This window comes from Diplotaxodon limnothrissa, linkage group LG4, assembly GCF_057381915.1.
Source record: "Diplotaxodon limnothrissa isolate DT_005_m linkage group LG4, D_limnothrissa_male_GT1.1, whole genome shotgun sequence".
Taxonomy (NCBI): domain Eukaryota; kingdom Metazoa; phylum Chordata; class Actinopteri; order Cichliformes; family Cichlidae; genus Diplotaxodon; species Diplotaxodon limnothrissa.
In genome coordinates, this window is record NC_140599.1 from 19,237,967 (window position 1) to 19,264,767 (window position 26,801).

Below are 26,801 nucleotides of genomic sequence, written 5' to 3' on the forward strand. Positions count from 1 at the left end.
CAACATTAAAACTTAGAACACAAAAAGCTAAAAGAAGTGACATTGGATTGATTTGACCTGAGCAGTACAAATAATGTCACCATAATAAGTAAACTATTCGAGCCACACCTTAGCTTCAACCAAGGAGAGGCTGTCTGTCACCAGCAGCCTGAGAAAAGTAACCAAAACAGCTCATGTCAGTTAAACATTAAAAACTATACACTAGCAAATTACCTTAAACGTGTTAAAAAAACAAACAAAAAACTGAGTTATTACTAAAGCCTAGTAATAATATCCACATCATTACGATAAACAGGATTTGTGTATTTTATGCTTTGCAAAGAGACCAAGTTGTTTTCATAAGTAACCAGGGTGAATATCCACTGCATATGTGCAAGAATGTGTTTACAGGGCAGCTGCTATAAATAACACTGCCCTGCATCATATTTACAGCATGAAATCCAACACCTTGTCTTTACTAATTTTGTGTTGGTGGCTTCAAAAAATATTTTATACGTTTTGCTCCATTATATCACTTTTTTTTTTTTTTTTTTTCCCCAGAAGTGGCAATTGCAAACATGATCCAGATATAATTTCCTTCGACTGTGGATACTTCACTACACATCCAAATCCAGTAGCTCATCTGCTCCCCAGTTATTCACTCAGCCAGAATTTAATGACTTGATCCAAAATTAGATTTGGACCTGCCAAAGGAAGCAGTTGAACTACTTGGGTCTCGAAAAACCTCCAGGCTCCAGGAAACAAATTTTATTTTTATTAGACATTGTGAGAGGGATTGTATTCCATTACTGGAAATTGATCATTTTGAATTATGTTGATGTTGAAGGTCTTTATGAGTACAATGCTGACACTGAAAGCTCAGAAAGCTAAAAGGTGTACATGATTTGATGTTTTTACTGTTTGTTTGTTTTTTTTTTTTTAAACTCAGGATTCACTGAATTAGGTAAAATCAACCATTTGCTATTAATGAAAATTACTGACAGCTCACTATTGGAGTTAATTCTTTGTACCTTTGTTGATGGTAGATTCTATGTCTATGATTACACATTAAAGGATCATAAAAGTAGTGCAGGCCCCACATCTTTGTCATACCTGCAGGTTTGTCTTGTGTTATTTCTGATGGTTAATTCAGAAATTAGGCAAAATCAGGTGAACCTTTCCAGTGGTAGTAGTATAAGCACAGCAACCCAAAATAATATTTACATCTTCTGTACTTTAAGGCCATCAAATCATTCATACCCTGAACACTACATGAAGCATCTTAGAAAGGTAACATCAGGTACTTCTGGCTTTTGTTTCCAACCTTTGAGATACACTATGGACAAAGGTCGTGGGGCACCTACATGTTATTGCTAGTCATGGAAACTCATGCCATTAAGTTCCTGGCGCACAGTTTTTGTGCTGATAATAATGCCAAAGGAGGTTCAGAGTTAATAGTTTCTGTTGCTAAGTCAGACAACACCAGCTGCCTGAAGCAACAGCAGGTGAAACTGTTAAACTTACAGTTTGTAGACAAATATGACAGACCTTACAAAACTGTGGCATGCAGCACACTCAAAACACACAAAATATCAGTATAAAAACAATAGAATTTAATGTGCAAGTCATTAACTTCACTTTGACACCCCTGAAAAAGTTATTACACAAGCATTTTGCAGCCTGACTTCCAAACTCCTAATTTGACTCTATAAAGAGGAGGATTACAAAAACCCCACTGTATCCAGACGTCACTCTGAACACCCTTTGGAGGAGCCCACTCTTAATGAGTCAGCTCAATAGTCTTGATTGACAAAAGAGAAGCAGTCTAGCAGCAGCATTAACTGGAATCAAGCACATTTAGCATAGTCAATTTTAAAACATCTGTACACATACAGCACAGTGATATTAAAAAGGGGAAAAAGGGGGAAAAAAAGGCACAACGGCCACATCAAGTGATTTATCATCAATGATCCAAATTCTGAACTGGTCTGTACAAAAATATACATACAGTATCTGTGCAGAGAACAGGCTCACCAAGACGTACACAACATTGCACAATAAAACTACCCAAGTGTTCAACAACATCTGGACCCGTTTCCCCACACTGGAGACCAGATACACCTTTTTGGACATGCCGTAATAAAATTAAAAGCTTTCTTCACTCAGTTTGGCTACAATAGAACATCCAACACCTGCTGGATTTCTCAGGGTGGCTCGTGGACAGTCTCGTGCTGGGGATCATTTTAATGCAGGTTAGCAGAAGGCACTTAATGCAGGATGCAGCGGCCGCGTCTGGCGGTGAATCCCAGGCACTGCAGGCCTGGTCCTCACCGACTCACAGCACAGCCACAACCAGGAGTCCAACCTTTCCTTTTGTCTCCCTCACACTTTAAGGCAATGCTCCCATCTGAGCTGGATCCACCTGGCTCTAGTCTAGTTCACACTGGTTTGTTGTCCAGTATAGGAGGATTTGTCAGTGGGGTCACCTCAGGCTGATTGGATTCTCTTTGCCTGAGAGTTGATTCTGAGGTCTGACTGTGTGAGTCAGTCTGTGTGGACGGTGCTGGCTCTGCCGGCTGCACTGTCTGAACCGGGATATGTGACAATATGGGCTCCGGTGCTGATGAGGGCACTGATTCAGCAGCTGCTGTGTGACACACCTGCTCCGGCAGTGACAAATGTGTAGACTCCTGGGGTGGTGAGGAAGCTGTGGATGTGTGTGTTGGCAGGTGTTGAGTGCATGGCTCATTATGTCTTTGCGGCCCATGGTGAGCTAACTGGGCCTGTGTCTTAGCAAGCTGTTCTGCAGAGCAGTAGTAAGGCAGGAATGGTCTCTCAGGCGCGCAGGTCCGCATGGCCAAGTAGGTGTGCATCAGTAGGTGGGGAAAGCGGGAGGTGAAATAGGAGACAAAGTCATCGGGGATGGAGCCCAGAGTCTCCTGGACCTCAGTGGGTAACTCTCGATAATGGTGTTTCTGTTGAAGTAAGGTCAGCCATGAATGTGACGGTGGCAAAACAGGCTCACTTTAGCACAAAGCTGTTTGTTATAAAGGAAAAACTCTTACCTTGTTTCTCATTGCACGCAGCAGGTCTCTGACTGACCCGCCCTTATAGGAGCGAAACTTCCTCAGATCTGCCACACAAGGAAAACTCAGAGCTCAGGCATCGATCATAAAAATGAATTCTAAACACAGAATCAGTACAAAGGAAGTCCTGAAACTAGTGAAGCTGTAGCTTGAACTGAGCATGGTTCCAAGTGTCTCTTGTATTTAAAAACATGTAGAAAGGTATGTGTACCATTTCATCTTTATTAAATGTGAATCCTTTGTTATCTACATCATCTCTGGATTAATCATTAATATCTGTTCCAAATCTTTTATAAGTCAATAAAAATGAGCGCAGAGTCCATGGAGAATCTGTTGTTGTGATACTGGGTCAAATGGCGCTGTTGACAGGAAGTAGCATGCTTAATTAACCACATGCTCAAATGTTTTCTGGCAGCAGGATGCTGCATGCAACTGAACATACAGTGAGGCACTTAAACAAGTTGTAAGATGAACTGGTACAAGCGTCACTGTGTAACGTGTAATACTGTCAAGTCTAATTTCACACAACAAACAAGAAGAACGTTTTACAAAAAGAGGCTCCAGGAGTTTGTGCACAGTCAGTTTCATACCGGTCTGCAGTGGCACTGTGATGTGCTCTCTCCAGTCACCCTTGACAACAGTCCTCCCCCCTCTCTCCAGCTGTCTCACAATTGGTCCGTCCAGCGGTTCCTTTTCTATCCTGTCACTCACATCCTGAAAACAACCAAAAACAAAAAACACCCGGTGAATATAATATGGCAGGCAGTCTGGAGTGTTGTTCTCAATGACAATATTATTGCATTATTTAAATAAAAAAATGTATTGTAGAAGTTAATATCACAGTAATCAAAAGCACTTGTTTTTAAATTTATACAGAAGCTTATTATTAAAAAGGGAAGCTGAACATACTCTACACCAGGGGTGTCAAACTCAATTGCACAGGGGGCCAAACCTCAAGGCACACTTTAGGTCGCCAGACAAGATAAACATTTATTGAACACACTAAAACAGTGTTTTTTAAACATAAATATGAATAAAAACAGACAGGTATACAATTCCAGAATAAACTTAAAAAAATAAACTTTAACTTTAAATATTTTTATAAAAATATATCCTGTCAAAATTATGCAAGCTAGAAATATGAACATGCTGCCAAAACCAGAAAAAATAAATGAAAACATACACAAGGTTCGAGCCGCATGTAGACGGAGCTGAGCATTGCTTCAGGAATGGAACTAATAAACCCGGCGGGTCGTACTTTCCCTCGAGTGTCCCATTAGAATGTAGCTCCATCTGAATCTGCACAGGTGCAGTTTCAACTGTAAATTCTCTTTTTGTGCTTCAAAGTCACCAAAGCGCCGTGCGCTCAGTTTATCAGCAAAGTGCGCATTTGGGAACACTGTTGCACTGACTTGGTTCAACATTACTTGGCAACAGGGAAAGTGAGGCAAGTTGCACTGGTGCATTTGTGACAGCTTCACCGCATCATACATGCCATGTCCATGAACTGAGATTTCCTTGCTGAGCTCCAAAACTATTGAGAATTTTTCCCCAACTCAGCCAACGGACCTCTGTATGATAAGGAATGTCGGCAAACTCTGAATCTAAACATAAAAGACTGAAATTGACGGTGATTTAAACCTTTAGATTGGATCAAATTTACGGTTTGCATCACGGTGATCATTACATGCTCCATTTTAGGACTTTACCACACAGCCTTTCCTGGTGTCTGATGCAGTGATATGCTGTTAACTCGCCGGTACAGTTCTCCTGCATCTGTACTGCATCCTGCTGACTAGTCCGCTTTTTTCACCGCACAACACCGGCGCTCCATCTTTTGTAAGTCCAACAAGTTTGTCTCAGGGCAGTTTCGTGTCGGTTACACTCTGACATAAGTCTCTGCTCAGGCTCACATTTGCCAAAATCTGCGTTTTGTCTGGACACAAGACGTCGCACACCTTCATCATGCAGCTCTTCAGAGTGGTACCGCGCTGATTTGGCTTTTTCCTCTGCTACAATAAAACTTGCTTTCACAACAGCTTCACTTTGTGATTTTGCTCTGGTGACAAACGTCTGCTGAAATGTCAGATTCTTCTTTAGCTCTTCTACTTTCTGTAGTTTCTGCATTTAGGTTTTTCAGCTCATCCTGATGTTTTGTCTTGTAGTGCCGTCTTAAATTAAATTCCTTAATTACAGCCACATTAGCTCCACTAATAAGACACACGGATTTACCGGCAATGTCTGTAAACATATATTCAGCCTCCCACCGGTGCTGAAAGGCTCCGTTTTCAGAATCAACTTTTCTCTCCACCATTGTGAGCGGCTAGCTTCACAATAACAGAAGTATAACTTGATTGACGCGAGAATGTTCCCAGCTAGCCTAGCGTTCAACAAGGAGGCTGCAGCGCTGCATTATGGGATCTGTAGTTTGGGTGTTATTAGCGCCTTATATCGCCGGGCCATGCATAACAATAATAATAAATCTATATAAAATGATCTCGCGGGCTGGATATAAATGTCCGCCAGGCCAGATGTGGGCCCGCGGGCCTTGAGTTTGACACATGTGCTCTACACCATTTAGAACATTTTAAGGAAGTTCAGGGTCTATACACAGACTAGTCTGCAGTACCACTGTATACTGGCAAGGTTACATCAGGAACAGTGTCAGAGGAGTCGTTTTTACAACATGCAGTGAAATTTACCAGGTAGGGTAAAAACAAGAGTAACCTGAAAGAACTGCAGCTCCTTCTCCAGGCTCCAGAAGAAAGGGTGCTTAAGAACGCTTTCAGCCGAAGGCCTCCGGTGGGGATCCATGCTCAGCATCTGCTCTATTAGATCTCTGGCTACAATGTCACCTGGCAAGACATAAACATAGCAGTTCTGACAATGTGCCACACCTCTTAACACATACAATTACAAAGACACACACACAAAAAACAAAACAACAACAACAACAACAACTCTTTTCAAAGACACTTCTGTGGCTTAAATATTGCATCTTTTGCTCCTCTTTCTAACTTTCTGTTTTGTCCAAAATTTGAATATGAATCTCCTTAAACGTGTATTTCTTTTTACTTTCAGTGATATGTTTCGGCTATGTTGTCAAGTTTGTATCTGTTTGTTTTTTCTCGTCCGAATGAACCAGTTCTTGTCTGCAGGTCTGAAGTCCATCAGGATGTGCTGTTTAAAGAAACCTTTCCATGACTGAGAGGACTATGTGGACACACTGGGAAAATCTTCAAAGGTTTAAATTAATTTGCCTTAAAATGAGAAACCCCAAAGTCCTCAAACAACACAATCATCTGACTTAACCTGCATTACTTTTACCAAAACCAGAAGCTGAATCCTCACCATGTTTGTCATTCTGCAGATGGTCCAGGCTGTACGAGCCCAGTAGGATGTTTGCTTGCCTCTGCAGTGATTTGCCAAAAGGATGGCTTCCCTGGGACACAACGTAGTAGAAGACACAACCAGCAGAGAAAATATCAACTGCGCAGGTCTACAAGGGACAGAGAGGAAGAAAAGAGGAGGTCACAGCTGTGTATATAATGAAACAGAACCATAACCACCAACATCATCATCAACAAGGTTTCTTCTGTTTACACAAATTATCCAGCATGTAGGCTAACACCAATTTAAAAGCATTGTTGCAACATATATATTAGTATTATTGTTATTAATCCTGGATTGGGCTCTGCAATCCTTTGAAAAAATTTTCACCTTACTCTCAAAAGCATCCACTTCAAATATCAAGTATTAGCTAAACTTGCATTGGTTGGAAGTTTTATTTCCCCAATAGAAACAGTAAGAGTTGACCTTGCAGTAATAATTACAGAGCTGCAGAACTACCACCAACTCACCGGGTTGTCTTTGCAGTCCTCGCTGAGGACCTCTGGAGCGATCCAGCCTTCAGTGCCGGGCACCCCAGACCTCCTACTGAAACTGTGGCGGCCCACTGCGAGCTTCTTACACAGGCCGAAGTCTGAAATCATGGCGCGGACCCGACCGTGTGCATTGGGCATGGACACTAGAATATTGTGAGGTTTCAGGTCTCTGTGGACTGAAGAAAAAATACGAGGACAAAAAGAAAAAGACAGAAAGAGTTGTTTAGGCACACAAAAAACTTAATGACAATGAAAACAGGAACACTATTTTGTATTCAGTGATGGATACCAATGTTGAGGGAGTGCAGATGGGCCAGTCCAGACATGGTCTGCTGGAGAAGCATAACAGGCTCAAGTCCATGACGATTGAAATCCTTTCGTTCCACATACTAGAGAGATGAAGGACCGCCATTAGCACAATCAGAAACTTATAAGAGTTTTGTGAAAAGTTGACACTTTTTGCGAAATTATTTTTAACATAGGAAGTCCTTTATTGTGCTTGTTGTGAGAAAGTGACAATGAAAACCATCCTGTGCTAGTCTTAAATTCAGACAACTACATGCAAATGACACAGGAATAAGGCACTTTTAAGGAAACCTAAAATCAGCTTCTCCATACTCCCAAAAAAGCCAGCGATTACCTCCTGAAGGGAGGCAGCGCACAGCTCAATGGCGATGTACTGGAACTGACGGTCCCTCTCCGTGCAGAAGTAGCGGATGACGTTTGGATGCTCATCAGACTCCCTCAGCAGCTGAACTTCTCGGTCTGCAAAGCTGAAGCACTCTGGGAGAATCCTCTTCACTGCAACTGGACGGTTGTCAAACTGACCCCTAGTGGAGAAATGGTAAAAAATACAACATTGGTCATCAGCATTTTACAGTTTAAAAAACCACCACTGTGAATAACCACTAGCTGGTTAACTTACTTGTACACAATAGTCCCCTCAGCACCATGTCCCAGGACCTCTTTGGGATGGAAAGTTATGTTCCCCACTCTGACAACACTGGAGTCTGCCTCTGATAATACAAATGTTGGTCAGTGAAAGCTAGATTAAACCATTAAAGTGCTGAACAAGCCTAAAGAGTGTGGCTGCAATTTTTCCAGTCGTTACCTCCATCTTCGTGCTCATTGGCTGAGCTCCCCAGCTCAGACACAGACAAGTTGGAGTGGTTGGAGGCACGAGGGGTGACATTGGGGCTGCTGTGGTCTGAGCATTCGGAGCGAGTGCGTGCCACCTCCAGGTAGTCGCTCTCTAGAGTCAAACCCATGCCTACTTCTGCAGGTGGAAAAGGCTGCTGCCTCTGCAGCATCTCCAACCTCTCCTCCATCTGTCTCTGGAACTCCTGGTGCTGCAGCTGCTGCTGCTTGTGCATACTCTGTTAGAAGACAAATAATGTGTTAACGCTCTATGTCAACTGATTGGTAGCTGTGAGTGATGTGAACACAGCAGTTAAGTGTAAATGTGTGTTGTCACCTAGCAACTATTTTAGGTGACAATAACTGTTCATTCTGGTTTTGAACCAATGGTGAAAAGCAATTTAGTAGCAATCTGGAGATTAACAAATTCTCTAAAATCATCTATAATATTTCTCAGAAATTAATGTTTGAAAAGCCAGTGCACAATTTTAGAAGTTCTGAGAGATGCAAAAGCTAAAATTAAATCTTTAAAAGTGTGATCATAACCAAAAAACAAACTGATCAGGCTCCATTTCCTCTATTCTATAACCTCATTTTATATAAAATCGTTAACAGTAGCTCCACTTGAACTAGTTAGAAATGGGAAATATTAATTATGTATTACCATAATTTATTAAAAACTAATACAATGCTTTATCGCTAATCAACTTGAAACACTTTAGGTTTTTCTTCCTACTTCTTTCATAATAGTTTTTTTAAACCTCACAGTTAATCTTAAATGATCAACAGCTCAATGGAAGGCTGTAACTGACTTACTTTGGGGTATGTAATCACAAAGGCAACCCAGCCAGCCAGGAGGAATGTGGAGAAGATGATGGTAGCCATGTCTTTAAGCATCGAATCCACCGGGGCCTCTGGGCGCACAGCGCGGCCACCAGTCCCAGGTTCTTGGATAGACGTCTCAGGGACAGCTGAAGGGGGCCCATCATCCATACCGCTGTCATTAACCTTCTACATGAAGGCAAAGAGACACAAAAATTAGGAAAAAGGCAGAAAAGCAAGAGTACATTTATTAAAATTCTGCATAAAACCTTAAAATAAGTAATGGGTGACACACTGACAAACCTCCTCTACTTTCTTGTCAGTCGTTGGTGGGATGACGTTAGCTTGATGGCGTGGGAAGCTGTCGGGGAATTTTTCAAGAATCTTAGTGTGAGCTTCTGGAGGCGTCTCATGATGACCTGATAAACAAAGAATATTTTTAAAATATCACTACTGTCATCATTATCATTAGGAAACTCATGAACATTCACCTAGAAACCAGTTTCAACTGTTATAATTTTCTGCCTGTGTTTCAATGCAAAGAAAAGCCTATAGTGGGTCCACAATGTATCCAGCAGAGGGCAGTGTCGGCTCAAAATCTTCACTGAAAGAACACGGGATCATTTAAGGTCCTGAACTGTGTGAAACCTGTGTGCAAAACCCACCAGCTTACACGCCTTAGCACATAAACAAAAGGTGTGATACCCGCTTCCTGATTGCATCAATAAAATAAAACAAGCTAGTAGGTTAGACCTAATATTACTGTCTGGTTTCTATACTGGCGTAGTACCTATAAGAAGCAGGTAGTTCCTCATAAAGTTGACCTGGTTCCGCTCACGGAGCGCAGCGTTGAACTTCACGCTGGTGCTGGGTGTGATGACACACTCCTTGTCTTCTTCCGACTCCTGGCTATCCGGGCCCTCCAGCATGGGGAATGTGCTGCCACGAGGCTAAACATACACAAACACAAATACAAACATTTAAGCGAGTCAGAGTAATCAAGCAGATTCCTCATGGGCTTCTTGTGTAAGCCCAAGAGTACAGTAATGTTACGGAGTCAAGGCCTGTGAGTCAAAATGACCTGAGCTGAGGCAAGCTAAGACGAAACATGGGCATGATGTACCCACACAAGCTTTTTAACATTCCTTCCAAAAAACCACTCACTACAATGAAGACAGATTAAAAAACCCTGACACAGAGAGATCACCTTTTAGGATGGTTGACTGATGTTTTGCTCTGTCATGCACAACTTATGTTTTACTGAAATGAACACAGAAATGCAGCCATCACTCACCACCACAGTGACTCCATCGTGCACCAAGGAGGGAGAAGCATACAGACTGGTCGAGTATTTGCCCACATACAAAGTAGCCCTGTAAAACAAATAGCAGAGTCAAAATAAAGCAACCTAACAACAGAATCTACACACCATGAAAAATTTAAAACCACTTCCAAAAAATAAAACAAACAAGTTCCCTGAAATCACCTCTCTATACAGGCGAAACTTTCACAGAGGATCTAGGTACTGAAACCCGTTGAATGTTTTTCATCAGCAGGTGTTGATGCAAGACGTAAAAATATACAAGAGTGCGAAACAAGAGCTGAAACTAGAGGCTTGTAATACACAATTGGCCTTTAGGTTAGCGAGGAGGCTTCTGGTATAACCCTGGGTTTTCAGGGATTTGGAGGCGGGTCACTTGTTTCTGTGGTACGTTAGTTACTCTGCAGATTTAACCGGCTCTGGAGCAAGTTGTGTTTAAGCTAAAAGAACAGTGCATGTAAAATCATTGCCAAACAATTAGTTATCTTTTTTTTTTTAAAAAGTAGAAAATAGAACATCATGGTCTAAACCAGGGATGTCAAACTCATTTTACATCAAAGGCCACATACAGAACACTTTGATCTTAAGTGAGCCGGGTCAGTGAAACTCCCCTTTATGTCAGTGTAAAGACGTTACACAACCTGTTAATGCACCAAAGTACTTGAGACAGTGAGACAGTAAACAAGCCTGCATACTATTTGAATTATATTTTTGTATTTCTACTTTACTTGCCCCTAAATGTTTAACATGAGTTTAACAATAGCAGGGTTGCAGCAGAAAGAATGAGGCTGAAACTATCTAGATCTACTTTTGTCTTAATGATGTCACACTGATACGGCAGTTATTTGTAAACTGCTCACTTTTCAGATGATTTGTTTTTCTTGTGAATAATGTTCAGCTCAGCCGTTGCAACAGGTTATCTGTGACCAACACTGATACTATGTGGACGTGCTCGCAGCTAGATTTGGAAAACCTGGGTTGACCTCCAGAGTTGATAACCACCGTTGTGTGATTGCCATTTTGCTTTTGGTAAATGATGATGTAAATGGTCTGCATTTACGTAACACTTTTAGTCTAACAAAGCCCCATAAAAGTCGTTTTAACTACAAAGCACATTTACATGCTGGTAACAAATCAGGGCAAGCTGGAGATCCAACACCCAGTTCTTTGATTAGTGGACAGTTGCACTTCTGGGTATGTTTAAATTGCTTCATAGTACAGGCCTCGGGCCTTCTGGCAGCCACTTAGATATTGCATGTCTCGACTCAAACAGTACGCAATCAAAGGCTGGATAAATAAAAGTATATTTTGATTCCACCCTCTTAGTGTGATTCACACAAAATGCTGAAACATGCCTAAGAGAACTCTTAGCCAATGCTTGTTTCCAGAAACTGAATGAATCAGTTTGGCTCTAACAATATTCAGAAAGAAACAATTCTGACCTCCAGGAAGCAGCATGCAATATCCACTTTAGCAGTGAAGCATACAAAAGCATAATTTACATGAATTTGTTCTTGGGCTTCTTCTCCTTAGGAAATGGGTATTTCCACTGCGTGATGCGGCCGACCTCTCCAGACATGAAAGTGAGGTAACGTAGGGTCTCCACGGCCACGTTAGTATGGGCCACTTTGCGGAGGCCCTCGCGCTGCCAGATATACATGGCCACCACCGGAGAGTTATAGTTCTGGACCCACTGGACATCTCCAGATTCGCTGTCCACGGTCACCACAAGGCCGTCGCCATTGGACACAAAATGAGCCATCTCTGAGGAAGACAAAAAAAGAAAAAAGCAGACGTGTTATAGTCAGTCTGTTGGAAACTAAAGCTATAAAACACACAGACGTTCCAAGGATCTTACTGTATTTGGTGTCATCGTCAGGGAGGGTGGAGGCGTAGTCGGAGTAGGTGGCATTCCAGCGCAGCTCTCTGCTCTTGGTGTCATACATGGTGATGGTATACTCTAACGGAGAAATGAACAGCAGGGATATGTTCACAAAAGGAAGACATTTTTGTGCTTATACAAATCAAAAAGAAAATATTCACAAATCAAATATGCCAAGCTGCCTGCTGTGATGACCACTTTTGACAGGGATGCAGTTTAAAGTATTTTTACAGATTTCTTAAGTAACCTACTAAAAGCCTTTTTTTTAACCAATTTCAGGTGGTAAGAAAGATGTCAAGCGGTGTTCAACTTCCTCTGCAACAATGGGAATGTAAAGAAAGAAAAGTCAGCTTATATGCTGTGTTTACAAATTAAGTTTTGACTTCACACCATGTTCAGGATTAATGGCGGTTATCAAAATCGCACACACTGAGATGCCTAGATGTTCTCCAGGTTTAGCTAGAGGTGGTGACTGGGGGGAGGGAGGTGTGGGCTTCTCTGCTTAGGTTGCTACCCCCACAACCAAGTCCTAGATAAGTAGGAGATGATGGATGGGTGGATGAGATTTGCAGGACTCTAGTTCCATGTCTGCAGTTATAGTTAGAGCTAAAGCTTTCATGCTCCTGCAAATGTGCCCGTCTGTGTATAAAATTCAGATGGAGGGGAGAGAGGGGGTTTTCACACACCCCCAGACGTACTAATTTGCACTCCTCCAGCTTGGATTGGGGTGGAATAGAGCAGGGAGAAACAGCAGAGCTCACCAGGAATGGGAGAACTGCATGAAAAGCATAGACAGTGACTGCAGTGACACTTTTCATTGTTATTAACACTGTTTCACATCAGCTTTTTTTATGTTGTAACTTTACTCTTCTCAGCCTGCTGGCTCACAGACCAACAACAGTACAAGCAAAGAGTGGCCCACAGACAGGTTGTACTACATATTTTGCGCACTGCACCCATCTCACAACAGAGCTCACTGTCGGCAGACAAGCACTAAAATGCCTACCTCTGCTGGACCATAACATCCTGTTTAACCCAGACATTAAAGTCTGCAAGGGCAGATCAGGGGATGGCACTCTTTCAGGCGAGGTTGGAGATTGGATGAGTAAGAGGCAAACAATGGTTTGCAAACCGTCTGGGCTTACCAGAGTATGCAAGACAAATAAACTTAGTTGATTAAAATCAACAACTGAACAGGATGAACCACAGAGACTATTGTTGTGTCAGTTAACTGTGTTGCTGGGTTGGTTTTGCTTTTACCTGTGCGTCCCAGATAGAGAAGAGATGAAGAGGGGCAGAACATCTCAGCAAAGGATGAGGTCAGGGTTTGCTGTTTCTCACCAGTCAACAGATCCACCACATACCACAAGTCCTGCTTTTTACCTGTGTGAGAGCACATAACACAATTACTTACCAAGATTTCAACATTCAAACAGCTCCTTGCAAAAGCGATTTCATAATCACGTCCTACAAACCTGTTGTTGCATTTCATATTTACATATTCATAGGCGGGGTTTTATGTATCCAATCGTGACACTTTAATTCTCACTATTGCTTTATTTTACTACCACTGTGTGTGTCCGTCCTCAAAGAGGGCACCTTCTCATGAGGCTTTTCCAATTTTACTTCCTACTCTTCGTTTTGTCACACGGAAACAAAGGTGTAGCAGGAGAGAGTGCAAAACATCTAACGTATATTTGCCTCATGTAAAGAAAACTGTCCAAGGAAAACAATATGGATTTAAAGATTGACAGAAATGGGTGTTACCCATTCTGTAATTCAATAAGCAGCTTACGGACTCCTTGCCTCGCCTACTTTGTCAATGCAGGGTGTAGAAGCAATGCCAGTCGTTGCTAGTTATAGATCAATACAAAAGCCATAATACAGAAAATGGCTTGATTGATTGACAGAAAGCAGACAAAGAGGGACGGTTGTTTGGCCCTGATAACTGCAAAATCTACTTTGCAAAAAATTCATACATGAACAAATTTAAGTAGTGAGAATTTGTAACACTCATCAGCTCCAATATGCTTTTTCTGGCTGCAGTGTCAGTTAAATGAAAGCAAATACTTCACTGATAATGACCACAGGGAGGCAAATGGCAGCCGCTTCTCTTTTAACAATGACACATAGTAACCACAGCAGATTACCTTTTCTGTGCTAACTGTTGCAAATTCAAAAGAGCAGAGGCAACGACAGCAGGCTGAGTGGAAAAGAAAACCACTGTGATATGAGGCCAGAACGTCACCAGCTCAGCTAGACAAGGTGATACACAGGACATGGACTGCACACAGCCACGAGAATAAAACACTGAGCTTAATCAAAAGTGTCCTAATCATTTTATTTATGAATGCACCTTACCCATGTAAAGGACTCCATCAGAACTGCGACAGGGAGAAGCTTGGACCAACTCAGGGATGGTGAAGGGTAATTTCTGTTTAAGGAAAATGAACGAACATTAGAAAACAATATTAATCTGCAATCCTAAAATAATATATGGAATCTATGCATCCCCACAACTGCAAGTTAAAATGAGAGAGTATTACTTTTAGATACTTTTTCCCCTGAACAGAGAAGTGAGAAGTAAAGAGGGGGGGGCAAGATTATAGTGTGTGATAAGTTTGTTTCCTCTTACTGTGAGGCCTTCGTTGTTCTTCCCGCCTAGAGAGTACAGGCTGCCATCATTTGGGTCAGGCAGAAAGGCCGGCCTGGTGCAAAGAAGAAAAACGGCATCAGGATCATGGCTCAAGATGAGCTCAACAGATTGCCACGATTATTTGCATCCATCTTTTGACAGTTAAACACAATACACAAGGATGCGTGTGAACACAAAGATACTTACTCTGCTACATGCGTGGGGACCTGAAGAACTGGATCTGTGAAGCGAGACCAGAAGATGCTAGTCAGGAGTGACAAGAATATCAACCAACAATGAAAAGCACTGCCAGGAGCGGTTGAGTAAGAGGATGACATGAGCACTGATGACATTAAAATCGCAGAGGACACACAGTCCAAATGAACATGGATTCCCCCGTGGCAAACATCAAAGGCAAACAGTCATGTCAACAAACAGCTTTCAGTGAATAAATCAGACAAATAAACACCAACTGCTAAGGCACAAAATGTGATTGTTTTATTGGAAATAATTACAACTGTTATAATTTCCTCAGCTCATCCTGCAAACAGAATCTTTTTTTTTTTTTACTCCTACCCTGCTAAGGAAACAGGCATTAAGAAGCTTTCAGGGCATTTCCCACCTGAAATTCTGCCAGTTTAGTAAATATTTCAAGCTCTTTGTATTACTACTAATGCAATCATTTGGACTATCTGGTGGAAAGCTGTTTAGTAGAGGTGAAAATTAGTTTCATATGAACATGACATGAAACAGAAGCATTCGTATCATTTAATCTGACAAAAACACAAATTGATGGTTCATTTTCAAAGAAACATTACTGCTGTCATCATTTCAGTCACTTTCTCATCACATCTTATTTTCCTTCCATGTCACACAAACAAACAAGCAGTTCCCTAAAAGAAGGGAACATCCCTTTTAAAAAAAGAGAAAACACTAATACGGCCAGCCACTACAACGACTTTTAAAATACCAGTGTGCTTCCTTGACACACAACAGTCAAAATGTGAAGCCTCCATCTAAACAGGTTAAACACACACCTCCCTTACACTGTGAACATACAGGGTGTGGAACAGGTGGAGTTGATCTCTGTGGAAGCACCCAAAGGGGTCAACAATAGCAGGGTGTAAGCACAGATTATATGGAGGTGCTAAAGAACAGTACGAGCATTCATTCAATGTGGTTACAGAGGGTGTGGAGAAAACAATTTATTTTTCTGTGCTACATACAAGGATGTTACCCCCTGACCGGCTTTAATACAAGTATATGTTTACAAAGCCAACACGGAGTAATAAGCAAACAGTAAGGGGACATGTGCACGTGCAAGCATGTGGCTTGACTTGTACTGCCTTGGTGTAGATAAAAGACTCCTGCCTCCTTTTCGTTATGCAGGATTACAGTTGCCTGACAGACGCACAACAACAGGTGTGTGCAAAGCCTGGAACAAAACTGGTTACATTTATATTCAGTAGTTGTTCCAGAAAAACAGATGATGCGGAGGAGGCAGCTTCTGCCTCTCATTATTAATGATTGGGGTAGCTGACGGACTTACAGGCCCACATCTCTACTTTTACCAATCTTAAAAATGTCAGAAAAGTATCAGAAATGTATGTAGAAAACAGGGAAACTTTCTCACGTATTATGTCTCTTGAATGTTTTCCAATTATCCCTTCGTGTATCTTATCTACTACAACTCCCAAACATACAGTTCGTACATTAACATGGTAATCACTGCACACGGTGCATGTGCAGTACGGCAACGTTGCTTACCCCGGCCCACTCCGACCTTGATTACAGGCTATATTTTCCCCTCTCTCAGTTAATAATTAACCAGTTTTCATGCATAATGGAGCCTTTCAAAAGACTCTCTTCAAGTAGGGACTGAAAATAGGATTCAAGCCTAGAAAACACCACCTGTCAATAACTATTCTGACAATATAATTCATAGGTATAGATGTCTTTTAACTGCTTTTAGTTTGTTCACATGGTTCCAGTCATTACCAGTATAAATAAGCCCTAGACAGCATTACACCATTTTAATAAATTGGGTTTAAATATTGCCTAATATTCAATGTGATGTTACAATTAAATCCTAGTGTTAATATGTTGACAAAGTGCACAACCTTGCATTCATAAAAGAAGGAAAGAAAACACATAAGGAGTACTGCAAATCAACAGGCCAGTTTAACAAGGAAGCCAAGTATTATCTATGAAGTGTGCAATTCATGGATATTGTGTTTTTTGTCCCATCTTCCTCCCCCCACCCTCAAGCAGTCCTGGCAGATTGCTGCCTATCCCTGTGGTTTCTTCCTGCTAAAAGGGGTTTTTCCTTCCCACTGTTGCCAAGTGTTGGCATAAAAGGTGGTCATTTGATTGGCTCTCCAATATTACAGTCTTTTACCCTACAATATTTAAGCGCCTTGAGGCGACTGCTGTTCTGATTCGCTATATAAATAAAATAAAATTAAACTGAAACAAAATGACAAGAATAGTTGTCTGTAGCTCATTCTTTTTAAATTATTTTATTAAGTTTACGTCTTATTGTTGTTTTCTAAAACAGCTTACATGACATAAATAAAATGAGCTTGAGGCACCTCTCTGACACTTTCTTTATTCTTTTTCAAAAGCAGCAGGATACATTGTTTTTCCTGTGGCTGCTTGGGAAAAAAAAAAAAAAAAACCCAGGGCTTTAATGGGGCTGAACAGAGAAAAATACAAACAAAGACCTAAACCTGACTCCAGTCCTCTCCTCTTACCTTCTTTTAGAGTCCATTTAATAGAGCCTGATTTCTTGCTAACAGCATGCAGGTTTCCATCCAGGGTGGACACAAAGAGCAGGCTTTCAGGAAGCGACACTGTGCTGCCACTGCAAAGCCCCTACAAAGAGCACAAACACAAACAGCTCTTAATACAACAAGTTATGTATGGTTGATGCAAATAAAAATTATCACATTTGCAAAGTTAAAAAAAATAAAATAAAATAATCATAATCAGACACTAGGAAAGAACTGCAATCTCATTTGCAGTCAGACACTGGTTATCTGCACAGACGGCTGAAGCAAACGTTAGGAAAATGTTGAAATTGTTTACACTGCAAGACGAAGGCATCAGACGGAAGAAAATGTTACACCTTCAAAAAGATGCTTTCATCATCACCCTGCAATAACTAGCCTTTGCTAGAACTTGCATGGCAGTCATTTGCCCCAGGGAGTTTGCCACCCTTATGAAAATCAATGAACTTCAAATCAATACAGCAGAAGACGCAATAAGAAAGAAGCTGACAGGGTGGATGACAGGGGGAAGGTTACTGGATAAGCCCTTATGGCTTTTTCATGCATTTACATTGGTCCCACATGGAGCCAAGGAAGCTTTGCAAGCCAGTTTCACAAGCATGTGGGCTGTGGGCTACAACGGTTTGTGCTGTTGGTCCTTCAGCCAGTCGCAAAGGTAAAACATACAAACAGCTAAAGAGAAAACGGGTGTTACAAATAATAGAAAGTTTGTTCTGCACCCAATGCCTGTGTTTTTAATACAGTTTTTGATTATTTTTTTTATGGTTGTGGTGCGTTCCAAGAAAAAGTCTGAAGTCAGAATTTCCGAGTTCCCAGTCAAAGTTTGAATCTAGAAAGCCCCCTGAACTGATTTTCCGCTTGGAAAGTCGAAGAAGCCCCCAGAAACCCTGAGCTAACAATCCAACATGGCAACCCTGAACTTAAAACTGTAAAACTTTAAATCAGTACTGTTCTGTATTTGTGACTCATTAAATAAGCCATACACAGAGCACTGGCCAGGCTGTAGTGGTGTTTCAGCACAACAGGACAAGGATTATACTGTATTGCGATCAATACCTGAATACCTTTGCCTTGATAAAAAAAAAAAAAAAGCCTACAAGAAATCATGTTTTTGCTTTCCCCACACTGTCTGGAATGCACTAACCCATGAGTGCAGTCACTCCCAAGTTCTGAGATAACCGGAACGTAGCATTATTCACGACGAACCCCAAGGCCGCTGGCTTTTCTGTTCCGGCCAACTTTTTAACCAATCAGCATTGGGCCTACCACAGGATGCGCCATGAGTTTTTGAATGCAAACACAGTACAGCAATCTTACTCTTAATGCCCAATCAAGTCTTTAAGAGTGGCAGCAACACTTTTCTGGAACCAATTCACAGATTTCATAATTCATCAAGGACAGAATGATAGAATATCTTAACAAAAAAAACCAAATAAATAAAAACCATTTTTCTTGCCATTCAATCTTCACCACCACAGCCAAAGTTACTTAGTGAAAAGGTTATCAAACTGGGCCTTTGGCTGAGTTAATCTACTGTCGTGCTGCCACGAAGTATGCAACTCGACTTTAGACTACATTTTGTCTGCTTTGCATGAGAAATGAAAACGGACCATTTGTCTAGAAATAATGAGGTTTGAAGCTTGTCTACTTGTCTACTGATTGTGGAAGCTGAAGTGCTCGTCAGCCAGACAAAAACTGCCAGAACTTATCAGTCAGAGCTGTGTGTGGGTTGGTGAGTCAGTTAGGGTGGAATATTACTTTATAGTACTATTTAAAAACACAAAATGTCTGATGTCAAACTAGAGCTGGGCGATAGAACGATAACGATATGTATCGCGATATAACTTTTTCTCGATAGAAAAATTAAACTATCGCGATAGACCTTGCCGCTCTTGTCCTCTTAAAAAAAAAAAGAGCAGCCAATCCAAATTACGTACCGCAGAGCCGAACCAATCACAGCCGCAGTGTCACGTCACGTGACTTGTTACGTACAGCACAAGTGCCAAGCTGCACATGTGTATTTGTTTGGGAAGCAGCCAGCCACCATACCGCCCGGGTAATGGAGGAAATGAGTGTGCCGACTAGAAAAATCAACCGAGCGTGACCGAAGGTTACCGAAGAGAAAACAGATGATGGTTCCAATGCCGGAGAGATTGTCGAACAGAAGAGCCATAGAAGTTCCGTAGTGTGAAGGTATTTCGGCTATTTCAAGTCTGACAAAAAACAGAGTAGCGTGCACTGTAAATTGTGCCGAAAGCAAGTCTGGAAATACAATAAACTGGTGCATGCGCTACGTCCACACGTACCCGGGTATTTTTGAAAACGCAGATTTTTCTATGCGTTTGCACCTTTCGTCCACACGTAAACGGCGTTTTTGGTCACTGAAAACGAAGATTTTTGAAAACTCCGTTTTTGCATTTACGTGTGGACTAGAAAAACGGAGAAAACGCAGCGTCAAAGGTGTGCGCATTTTTTGACGTCACACTGTGCGCCACGTTATTGTTTCGGTGAAATGAATTTCTACAATACTGTTACTGTTAATTCTACTCTCTGCAGTGTTTAAATGCTTACATACACACACAGTTACTGTCCCTCCACACATACGACTCGGTTCTGCTTCTATGCCCCAGCTTTGTTTACTTTTTCCCACCGAGGCTTCTAGACTTCTGATTGGCCAACATTTCTGCACGGTTAGGAATCTAGCTCCACCTGCTGCTTTGGCATGTTCATAGCAGCGTTTTCCTTCATTTCTCCCTTTATGTGTGGACGGGATTATTTTTTAAAACGAAAACGGAAAATCTCCGTTTTCAAAAATACCCGTGTACGTGTGGACGTAGCCTCAGTCTCTGACTGGAAGCGCTAATTCGTCATTCGGCTTTTGTCAGACTAAAGTAACTGTTAAAACTGTTTGAAAAGCTAAGCTATACAACAAGGAGAGATTGAGAATTTCCTTTTAGTGCTCAGTTTATTTGATATTGACAAAAGTTAGTCAATTTTGTCTGTTCTTCTGTAAAACAAACTAAGATTTATTTTTAGAATTAATATTTTGTTTCTAAGTGGAATTGACAATTTAGTCTGTTTCGTTTGTTCTATTTTGAAACTTAAACGCTTTAGCGGCTGCCTTTTGTGTAGTTTGCAATATTTGCCTTTATTTATCTGAAAAAGTCTCATGTTCCTTAAGTACATCTACCCTGTTGAACTTATTATGGGAAATAAATATTTAAATAAAAACAAGCTGCTGATTATTTCACATTTTACTTGTGAGCAACGGCACATTTAAATCTTACAAATATAGTTATTTGGCTTATATCGTGATAGATATCGTTATCGCCTGAAATGAAAAAAACATATCGTGATATGAAAAAATCTTATATCGCCCAGCTCTATGTCAAACATACAGACTCCTGTCTCTCTGTCGAACTGATCTCCCAGTGCTGTATTGTGCACACTACAGGATGCAGTACCAGAGGTCAGTGCCCACTGGCTGAGGAGGCGGAGAAAGATGGTGACTGTAAGTGGTCGGGCTGTGTGCACTCAGAAAGCTGTGGCTGGAGAGAGCTGCATGTCACACTGACACTGATGATGTGTCAGAGTCTGCAGCAGCATTGAGGGTCATCGCTGCCTGATATCATACCGAACTGTTAACTCACCACCTATGCAGCTTTTTTTTTATCTGTATAACCTCTATCAGCAGCAGCTCAGCTTTTCTTTGAGTTTTTTTTTCTAAATAAACGTTATATACCATAATCCCAGATAAAATGAAAGCTAGAGGTAAGCCAAGCCTCCAAGAGCACAAAGGGAATCGTAAATTGACTTCAGGGATTTTTTTGGTCACTCTACTTGAAAACAGATTTCGCAATGGATTAACTCAGAAGAGTGCTTCAACATCCTGCTGCACAGATGACTAGTAGGCTGACGAGCCATACGGGCACCTAATCCTTTCACAAACTTTTTCTCCTACTCAGAAATATGTGGCACAAGAACAGACATGGGTTCAGCACATGAAAGAAATAGCCAGTATACAAGGAGGAGATAAACCAGTACATACAAAGAGAAAATAAAGAGAAAGTAAAATGAAAGACTGCGCAGGGAAAATGGTAAATGGTAAATGGCCTGTATTTATATAGCGCTTTACTAGTCCCTAAGGACCCCAAAGCGCTTTACATATCCAGTCATCCACCCATTCACACACACATTCACACACTGGTGATGGCAAGCTACATTGTAGCCACAGCCACCCTGGGGCGCACTGACAGAGGCGAGGCTGCCGGACACTGGCGCCACCGGGCCCTCTGACCACCACCAGTAGGCAACGGGTGAAGTGTCTTGCCCAAGGACACAACGACCGAGACTGTCCAAGCCGGGGCTCGAACCGGCAACCTTCCGATTACAAGGCGAACTCCCAACTCTTGAGCCACGATCGCCCAACAACTGAACCCACAAAACCCATAACAGTGGCAAAGCAATCCAGCCCCATGACTTGGCTTATGCCAGAATTAACAACACTGTGGGTGAAGAGTGCTCCAGTCACCCACTAAGGAATGCTAGAAACTCCACTCTTGATAACCAAGTCGTGGGCACCTTTCAGTTTCTGGCAGGAAAAAACCCCAGTGGACGTGCTTGCCTCCCCACAGAAAAATGCACAAACCCAACCTGATCAGTCCTTCTACCGTGATAATTTGATGAGATAGATAAATAAATGAATAAATAAATATATATAAACAGCAGTGTATCCAACAGTTTATTTAACAGTTAACACCTCTGTATTGGTCTGTAATTACATCTCTAAAACCACTACTTGATTATGACACCGTTTTCAGCTTTCCGTGTGCTTCAAATATTATTAATACAGTTAAACAGCTAATAACAATGTTACTCAAGACTTACTTTAACTGAAATTATTGCAACATAGAAATGAGAGAAGGACTGACTGTTATATACTGTAAAACGACTGGCAAAGCTGGGAAATGCAGAGGAAACAGCAGATGCTACTCTGGCAGATTACGGGCTGTGGTGTCAGCACTATAAGGCCGTCAGATACAATAGCAGGTCATTACACAGCAATGCATAGTGCAATTTTTGGGTGGTTGAATGTCAGGTTGCTTTGGATTAGTACAGGATCTGACAGACTCGAGGCTGAGAGGGGGTCACCAGATCAACCTTGAGTCTTAACACTTTTCTGTTAATGACGACTACCATAAATATTCTTCAACCCAGGTTTCAAGTGTTGTCTTCGTGTACCAGCACTCAATTAAATTACTTCTACATTTCACAAAGATTACCATCTGGCACAGACAAGAGGCTCTCAGATAAGCACCGCTAGTGAAAGGGGAGAAACAAAGGAGTGTATTTCCCCACTTTTAAGAGTGAATAGAAAACGTAATACAGGCTACACTAGTGGGAAAGCACCAAATTACAGTTAAACTCCAAATTTTACCATGTTAAAACGCTCACTTCTTTCTTCCTGTGAGTCATTCTGCTCAAAAAATGGGAAGACACTAGCATGCTTTAATAGTCTGTGCAGAAACCAAGGCCAAACAAACCCTGAAAGTTTCACACTATCTACATAAAGAAACTGTGTCCTTCTACATTTGCCTACAAAACCCCTGCTGTAGTCTCACCTATCCTATACAAGCATTTGTGTCAACAATGTGCATCTGTGACAGTTCCCACTGGGTGCCGAACTCATGAGAAAAATCATAACTAATCCAGTTTTAGGCCCCCTGTAACCTTTACCAGCACTCTTGGTTTTGCAAACAAATAACTCTCCAAACATCTGCTAGCCTCCTAGTCTTGGACGCACACTGATATTCATCAGCTGGTGGATACAGTATTCAGCTTCAGGGACATCTGCTAGACAGCATCTGGCTGCTAGCCATGATTGAGCATGCGAGTTATAAAGCGCTGTATAAGTTAATGGTGAAATATTGGTGCACTCCCTCTCATTTCCTCATTCTTTTTTCTAAAAGAGAAATGTGAAGTTATTGCACAAGAGTGTTACATAATACTACAAGACTGAGGTGAAACCAAAACGATTGGCTTATTCTAAAGATCTTCTTTTCCTTCTGCAATGAGACCCAGCATGGCTTAAAGGCACACAGACTACAATGCTTATGGTATCCCTGTTAGCAGTCACTGAAGTGTCACGGTGCTTCACAGCCTGTTGCTTGCCAGACCAACCTGAACACGGGACTGGCTGTAACTGGCAGCTTTCCAGCTGAGTGTAAACAAAGCACTTTGATAGCACGTTACATGCATCACAACCCTCCATGTCTGATAAGATGCTGGAGTACATCACCAACCAACAGACAGGGGTTAAAACAGTTTGTTTTTGTTCTCATATTCTTTCTGCCAACCAAAGTACAGTACAACAAGAGGTTAGGAGCAGACTGAGTTATACTGATAACCTCTCTGTTTGGGTTGATACACACCTCAAATACCTGGCATATTAAGAGAAAGCATGGCCTGTTCGTTTTAGCGTCATCATGCTCATAATTTAGAGCAGCAGACCATGGAGAGACTATAAAAACATGTGTGCAGATGTAGTCATGTGTTTGGCTGTCTGAGTACAGGCTACTGCGACAGACAAGTATTTTCCTTTATTATCTGACCTCTCAGGCGATTATGTGATTACAGAGAAGCGCATTAAGGAGCCAAAGAACAATAAAGACTTTATAAAGCAGGGTTGATAAAGACAGTGAAGTATAACAGAAAATTATTTCGCTTCTTTCCCCCTTAAGTAAAAACCCTGAGAGAAGCTGTGCTGTGAAGCATGGGCTTTTGGATCACATACATAAGAGGGATGAGGGTTCTGTGAATATAAATTTTAGAAAATAAATAATAATAGAAGAGGAATAATGAAATTTGTGAATGGCATTAAGAGTTCACCAGTCAAAAACTACCTCCGCGTGGTAATTAACTTCTTGCTAAATTACCTCTGCCAGTCCTACCGATTAGCTTGTCTGCAGCAATAAGCTGTGTTTGCAGCTTGCTTTTGTGCAGGAAGCAAAAAAAAAAAAAAAAACCAACAACACAGGAACCAAGAAAAGAACATACTACATCTGATAAAATGACAAAAAAGGCTCTACAATGAAAATCACCCGACTACAGTCGCATGGGTGACAAAACATCAGACGTTAGTATTTTAGGATTAAGGACAGCCTGGTAATATCTCTAGACATAAAGGTTCTCCTCTGGAGCTGTGTAACAAAGACAGGTCTAAGAAGGTTTGAAGGACCTATGCTCCCCATGCGTTTGCTGCAAAGTGGAATATGTCACATGTTGGCCCACGATCAGGCACGCTCAGTCAAAGTGGAGTCAATCCACTCCTGTGATAAGACAGAGTAAGCTCGCAGCCTTTTATCCATTTTCTTTTAAAAACAAACCTTAATCTTGTCTCCATACTGAAAAAATAAGGATGAAAATAAAATGCTGTTCTTGTGAGCAATGGGTAAACTACAGCTGAGGACAAAAGTATTAAATATAGTGTTGTTATACACAGCCTGCAGAGTGTAAAGTGAGGCATTAGAAAAAACAAAAAGTGCATCTATAAACAAATATTATGTTTTGCTGAAACAGTTAGCAAGCTTTTAGTCAGAGACATCCTTCCCTCAATGGAAAAAAAAAATCAGCTGACCTTAAAAACAGTGACAAGGAAAGAGATATATTCTCTGAAAATATCCAATTTATATCTACCACTCAGACACATGTTAGTCAGAATCTATAGATAGCCTATCATCCGTCACCCCCGCTACACCAACAGACCATCTTAACAGGCTAAGAGAGTAACCTGAGACATGATAGGGAATTATAAATCTAGTTTAATCTCCTGTTTAGCTGAAGTGGTTTAGTATCTGGGTACTGAAGGGTCTCTGCCTCCAGCCTTTTACTGTGAGATCTGGCTCATTTACAGGATGTTAGCAATACAGGATAGGTGAGGATGGGATTGGTGTTTGTGGATAATAGGGAGGGTCGCCATAGGGGTTTTGGTCAGAACTAAAAGAACGCCCAGATCCAATTACAGCTTTTCAAAGCTTTTGTGAGAACCATTTCTTTTGCAAAGAAGAAGAAGTTATTTGATACCAATACATCACTAGCACACGTACTAATTCATACATAATCCATCTCTTGCGTGCAGTTACTGAGTGCAGGTGTTTCTGCATGATGGCTTAATTTATGCACAATGTTATCCTTCGAGCTTAAGAAAACCAACAACAGAGGGAGCACATTTTCTGTAGCCACCTCTCATTACCTTGAACTGAGCTTGCAATTGTAATATCTCATCAATGTCTCCAGCGTTTGGAGAATGTTTATTCAAGCCATCACATTGTGGTGTCTGGTTTGTCACCTCTGCAGCTTAAATATCCTACAGCGATTACTGATGCTACTGATGTGGATGTGAAGGGACAGGATGTGTGCTGATGCTTGTAAAAGATACTGCGTATTAACTTATCACCAAGCCACAAAAACACTTAAAAATCCTGTTTTTGAAACAAGCAAACGAAGACGTCTAAACATGTAAATACAAAATTTCTCGTTTTCCGCAATAACTCAGATGTTTAACAAAAATGTTAATGTAAACATGTTTGCTTCTTTCGCTTGCGAAGCGGGTCTGAAGCGCTGAAAATGTAAAATTGGTGCCAGTAAAGTTCAATTTTAGAGCTTTTCAGCCAGGTAGCTAACATCTGTGTTAGCTCACTTCTGTAATGTTGGGGCAACACGAAGCACACAAACAGAGGCTTCAATGACACAACTTTAGCTCCCTGCGGTGACACCCGTGTAGTGAAAAATATCTGTCCACGTTTTGTTTATAACTGTAATTTTGCTGTTAGTGTCCTCCAAGTTTAGCTAGCTTAACCAGCTAGCTCTCTTACCTTTTGTGGGAGACCAGCGTAGCAAAGCAGGGCTAAAATGCACCACACCAGGGCCCGACTGCTCACTGTCCAGTCCATATTCTCTGGTCTCAAACCGGGATAGACAGCTGGGGAGGTCCGAGCGGCCGCAGACTACATAGAAACCGCTTTCTGGTTCGCAGACAGGTGTTATAAATAGTTTTGTAAATGTTGATACGTTAAAGGCATCGAGCCAGCCGCACTGGATGCGACGTTAAATGTGCTTCTTCCTGAAATGAAAACCGTGGGGGTTGGACTTTGGGATAGATATCCACACGAGTGGAGGAGGGGAAATGTCGAGAGTCTGTGAGCCAATGAGAAAAGCGATACGGACACCGGATGTGGTATAAAATAGATCCGGGGGACATTTTCTAC

At 41.4% G+C, this 26,801-nt stretch overlaps 1 protein-coding gene across 2 annotated transcripts; it reads right to left on the bottom strand.

Moving 5' to 3' along the window:
- Positions 1-1,603: 1,603 nt before the first annotated feature.
- Positions 1,604-26,650, bottom strand: ern1 (endoplasmic reticulum to nucleus signaling 1). 2 transcript variants are annotated; one of them, XM_085351596.1, is made up of 22 exons: positions 26,409-26,650; positions 17,500-17,620; positions 14,954-14,987; positions 14,747-14,819; positions 14,473-14,545; positions 13,372-13,494; positions 12,088-12,189; positions 11,732-11,993; positions 10,203-10,281; positions 9,699-9,858; positions 9,212-9,327; positions 8,903-9,097; positions 8,061-8,325; positions 7,875-7,965; positions 7,590-7,779; positions 7,239-7,338; positions 6,926-7,125; positions 6,417-6,564; positions 5,793-5,920; positions 3,656-3,779; positions 3,045-3,112; positions 1,604-2,954 (listed from the first exon to the last, which is right to left on the bottom strand). In XM_085351596.1, the coding sequence occupies exons 1-22, from the start codon at positions 26,484-26,486 to the stop codon at positions 2,418-2,420; spliced, it is 3,267 nt and encodes a 1,088-aa protein (XP_085207722.1). In that variant the 5' UTR covers positions 26,487-26,650; the 3' UTR covers positions 1,604-2,417. The 2 variants fall into 2 exon arrangements, with proteins under 2 accessions (XP_085207722.1, XP_085207723.1); XM_085351597.1 differs by lacking the exon at positions 26,409-26,650 and having other exon boundaries at positions 14,954-15,010; positions 17,500-17,765.
- Between the last annotated feature and the right edge of the window lie 151 nt (positions 26,651-26,801).

What these genes read in the sequence shown, in the direction of transcription:
- ern1 (XM_085351596.1), bottom strand. Translation starts at nt 26,486, where the DNA reads ATGGACTGGACAGTGAGCAGTCGGGCCCTGGTGTGGTGCATTTTAGCC. An exon ending in TAAATGGACTCTAAAAGAAG is followed by an intron (nt 14,988 to 17,499) that starts GTAAGAGGAGAG and finishes CTCGCTTCACAG; the next exon opens with ATCCAGTTCTTCAGGTCCCC. An exon ending in CACAGTGCCACTGCAGACCG is followed by an intron (nt 3,113 to 3,655) that starts GTATGAAACTGA and finishes CTTGTGTGGCAG; the next exon opens with ATCTGAGGAAGTTTCGCTCC.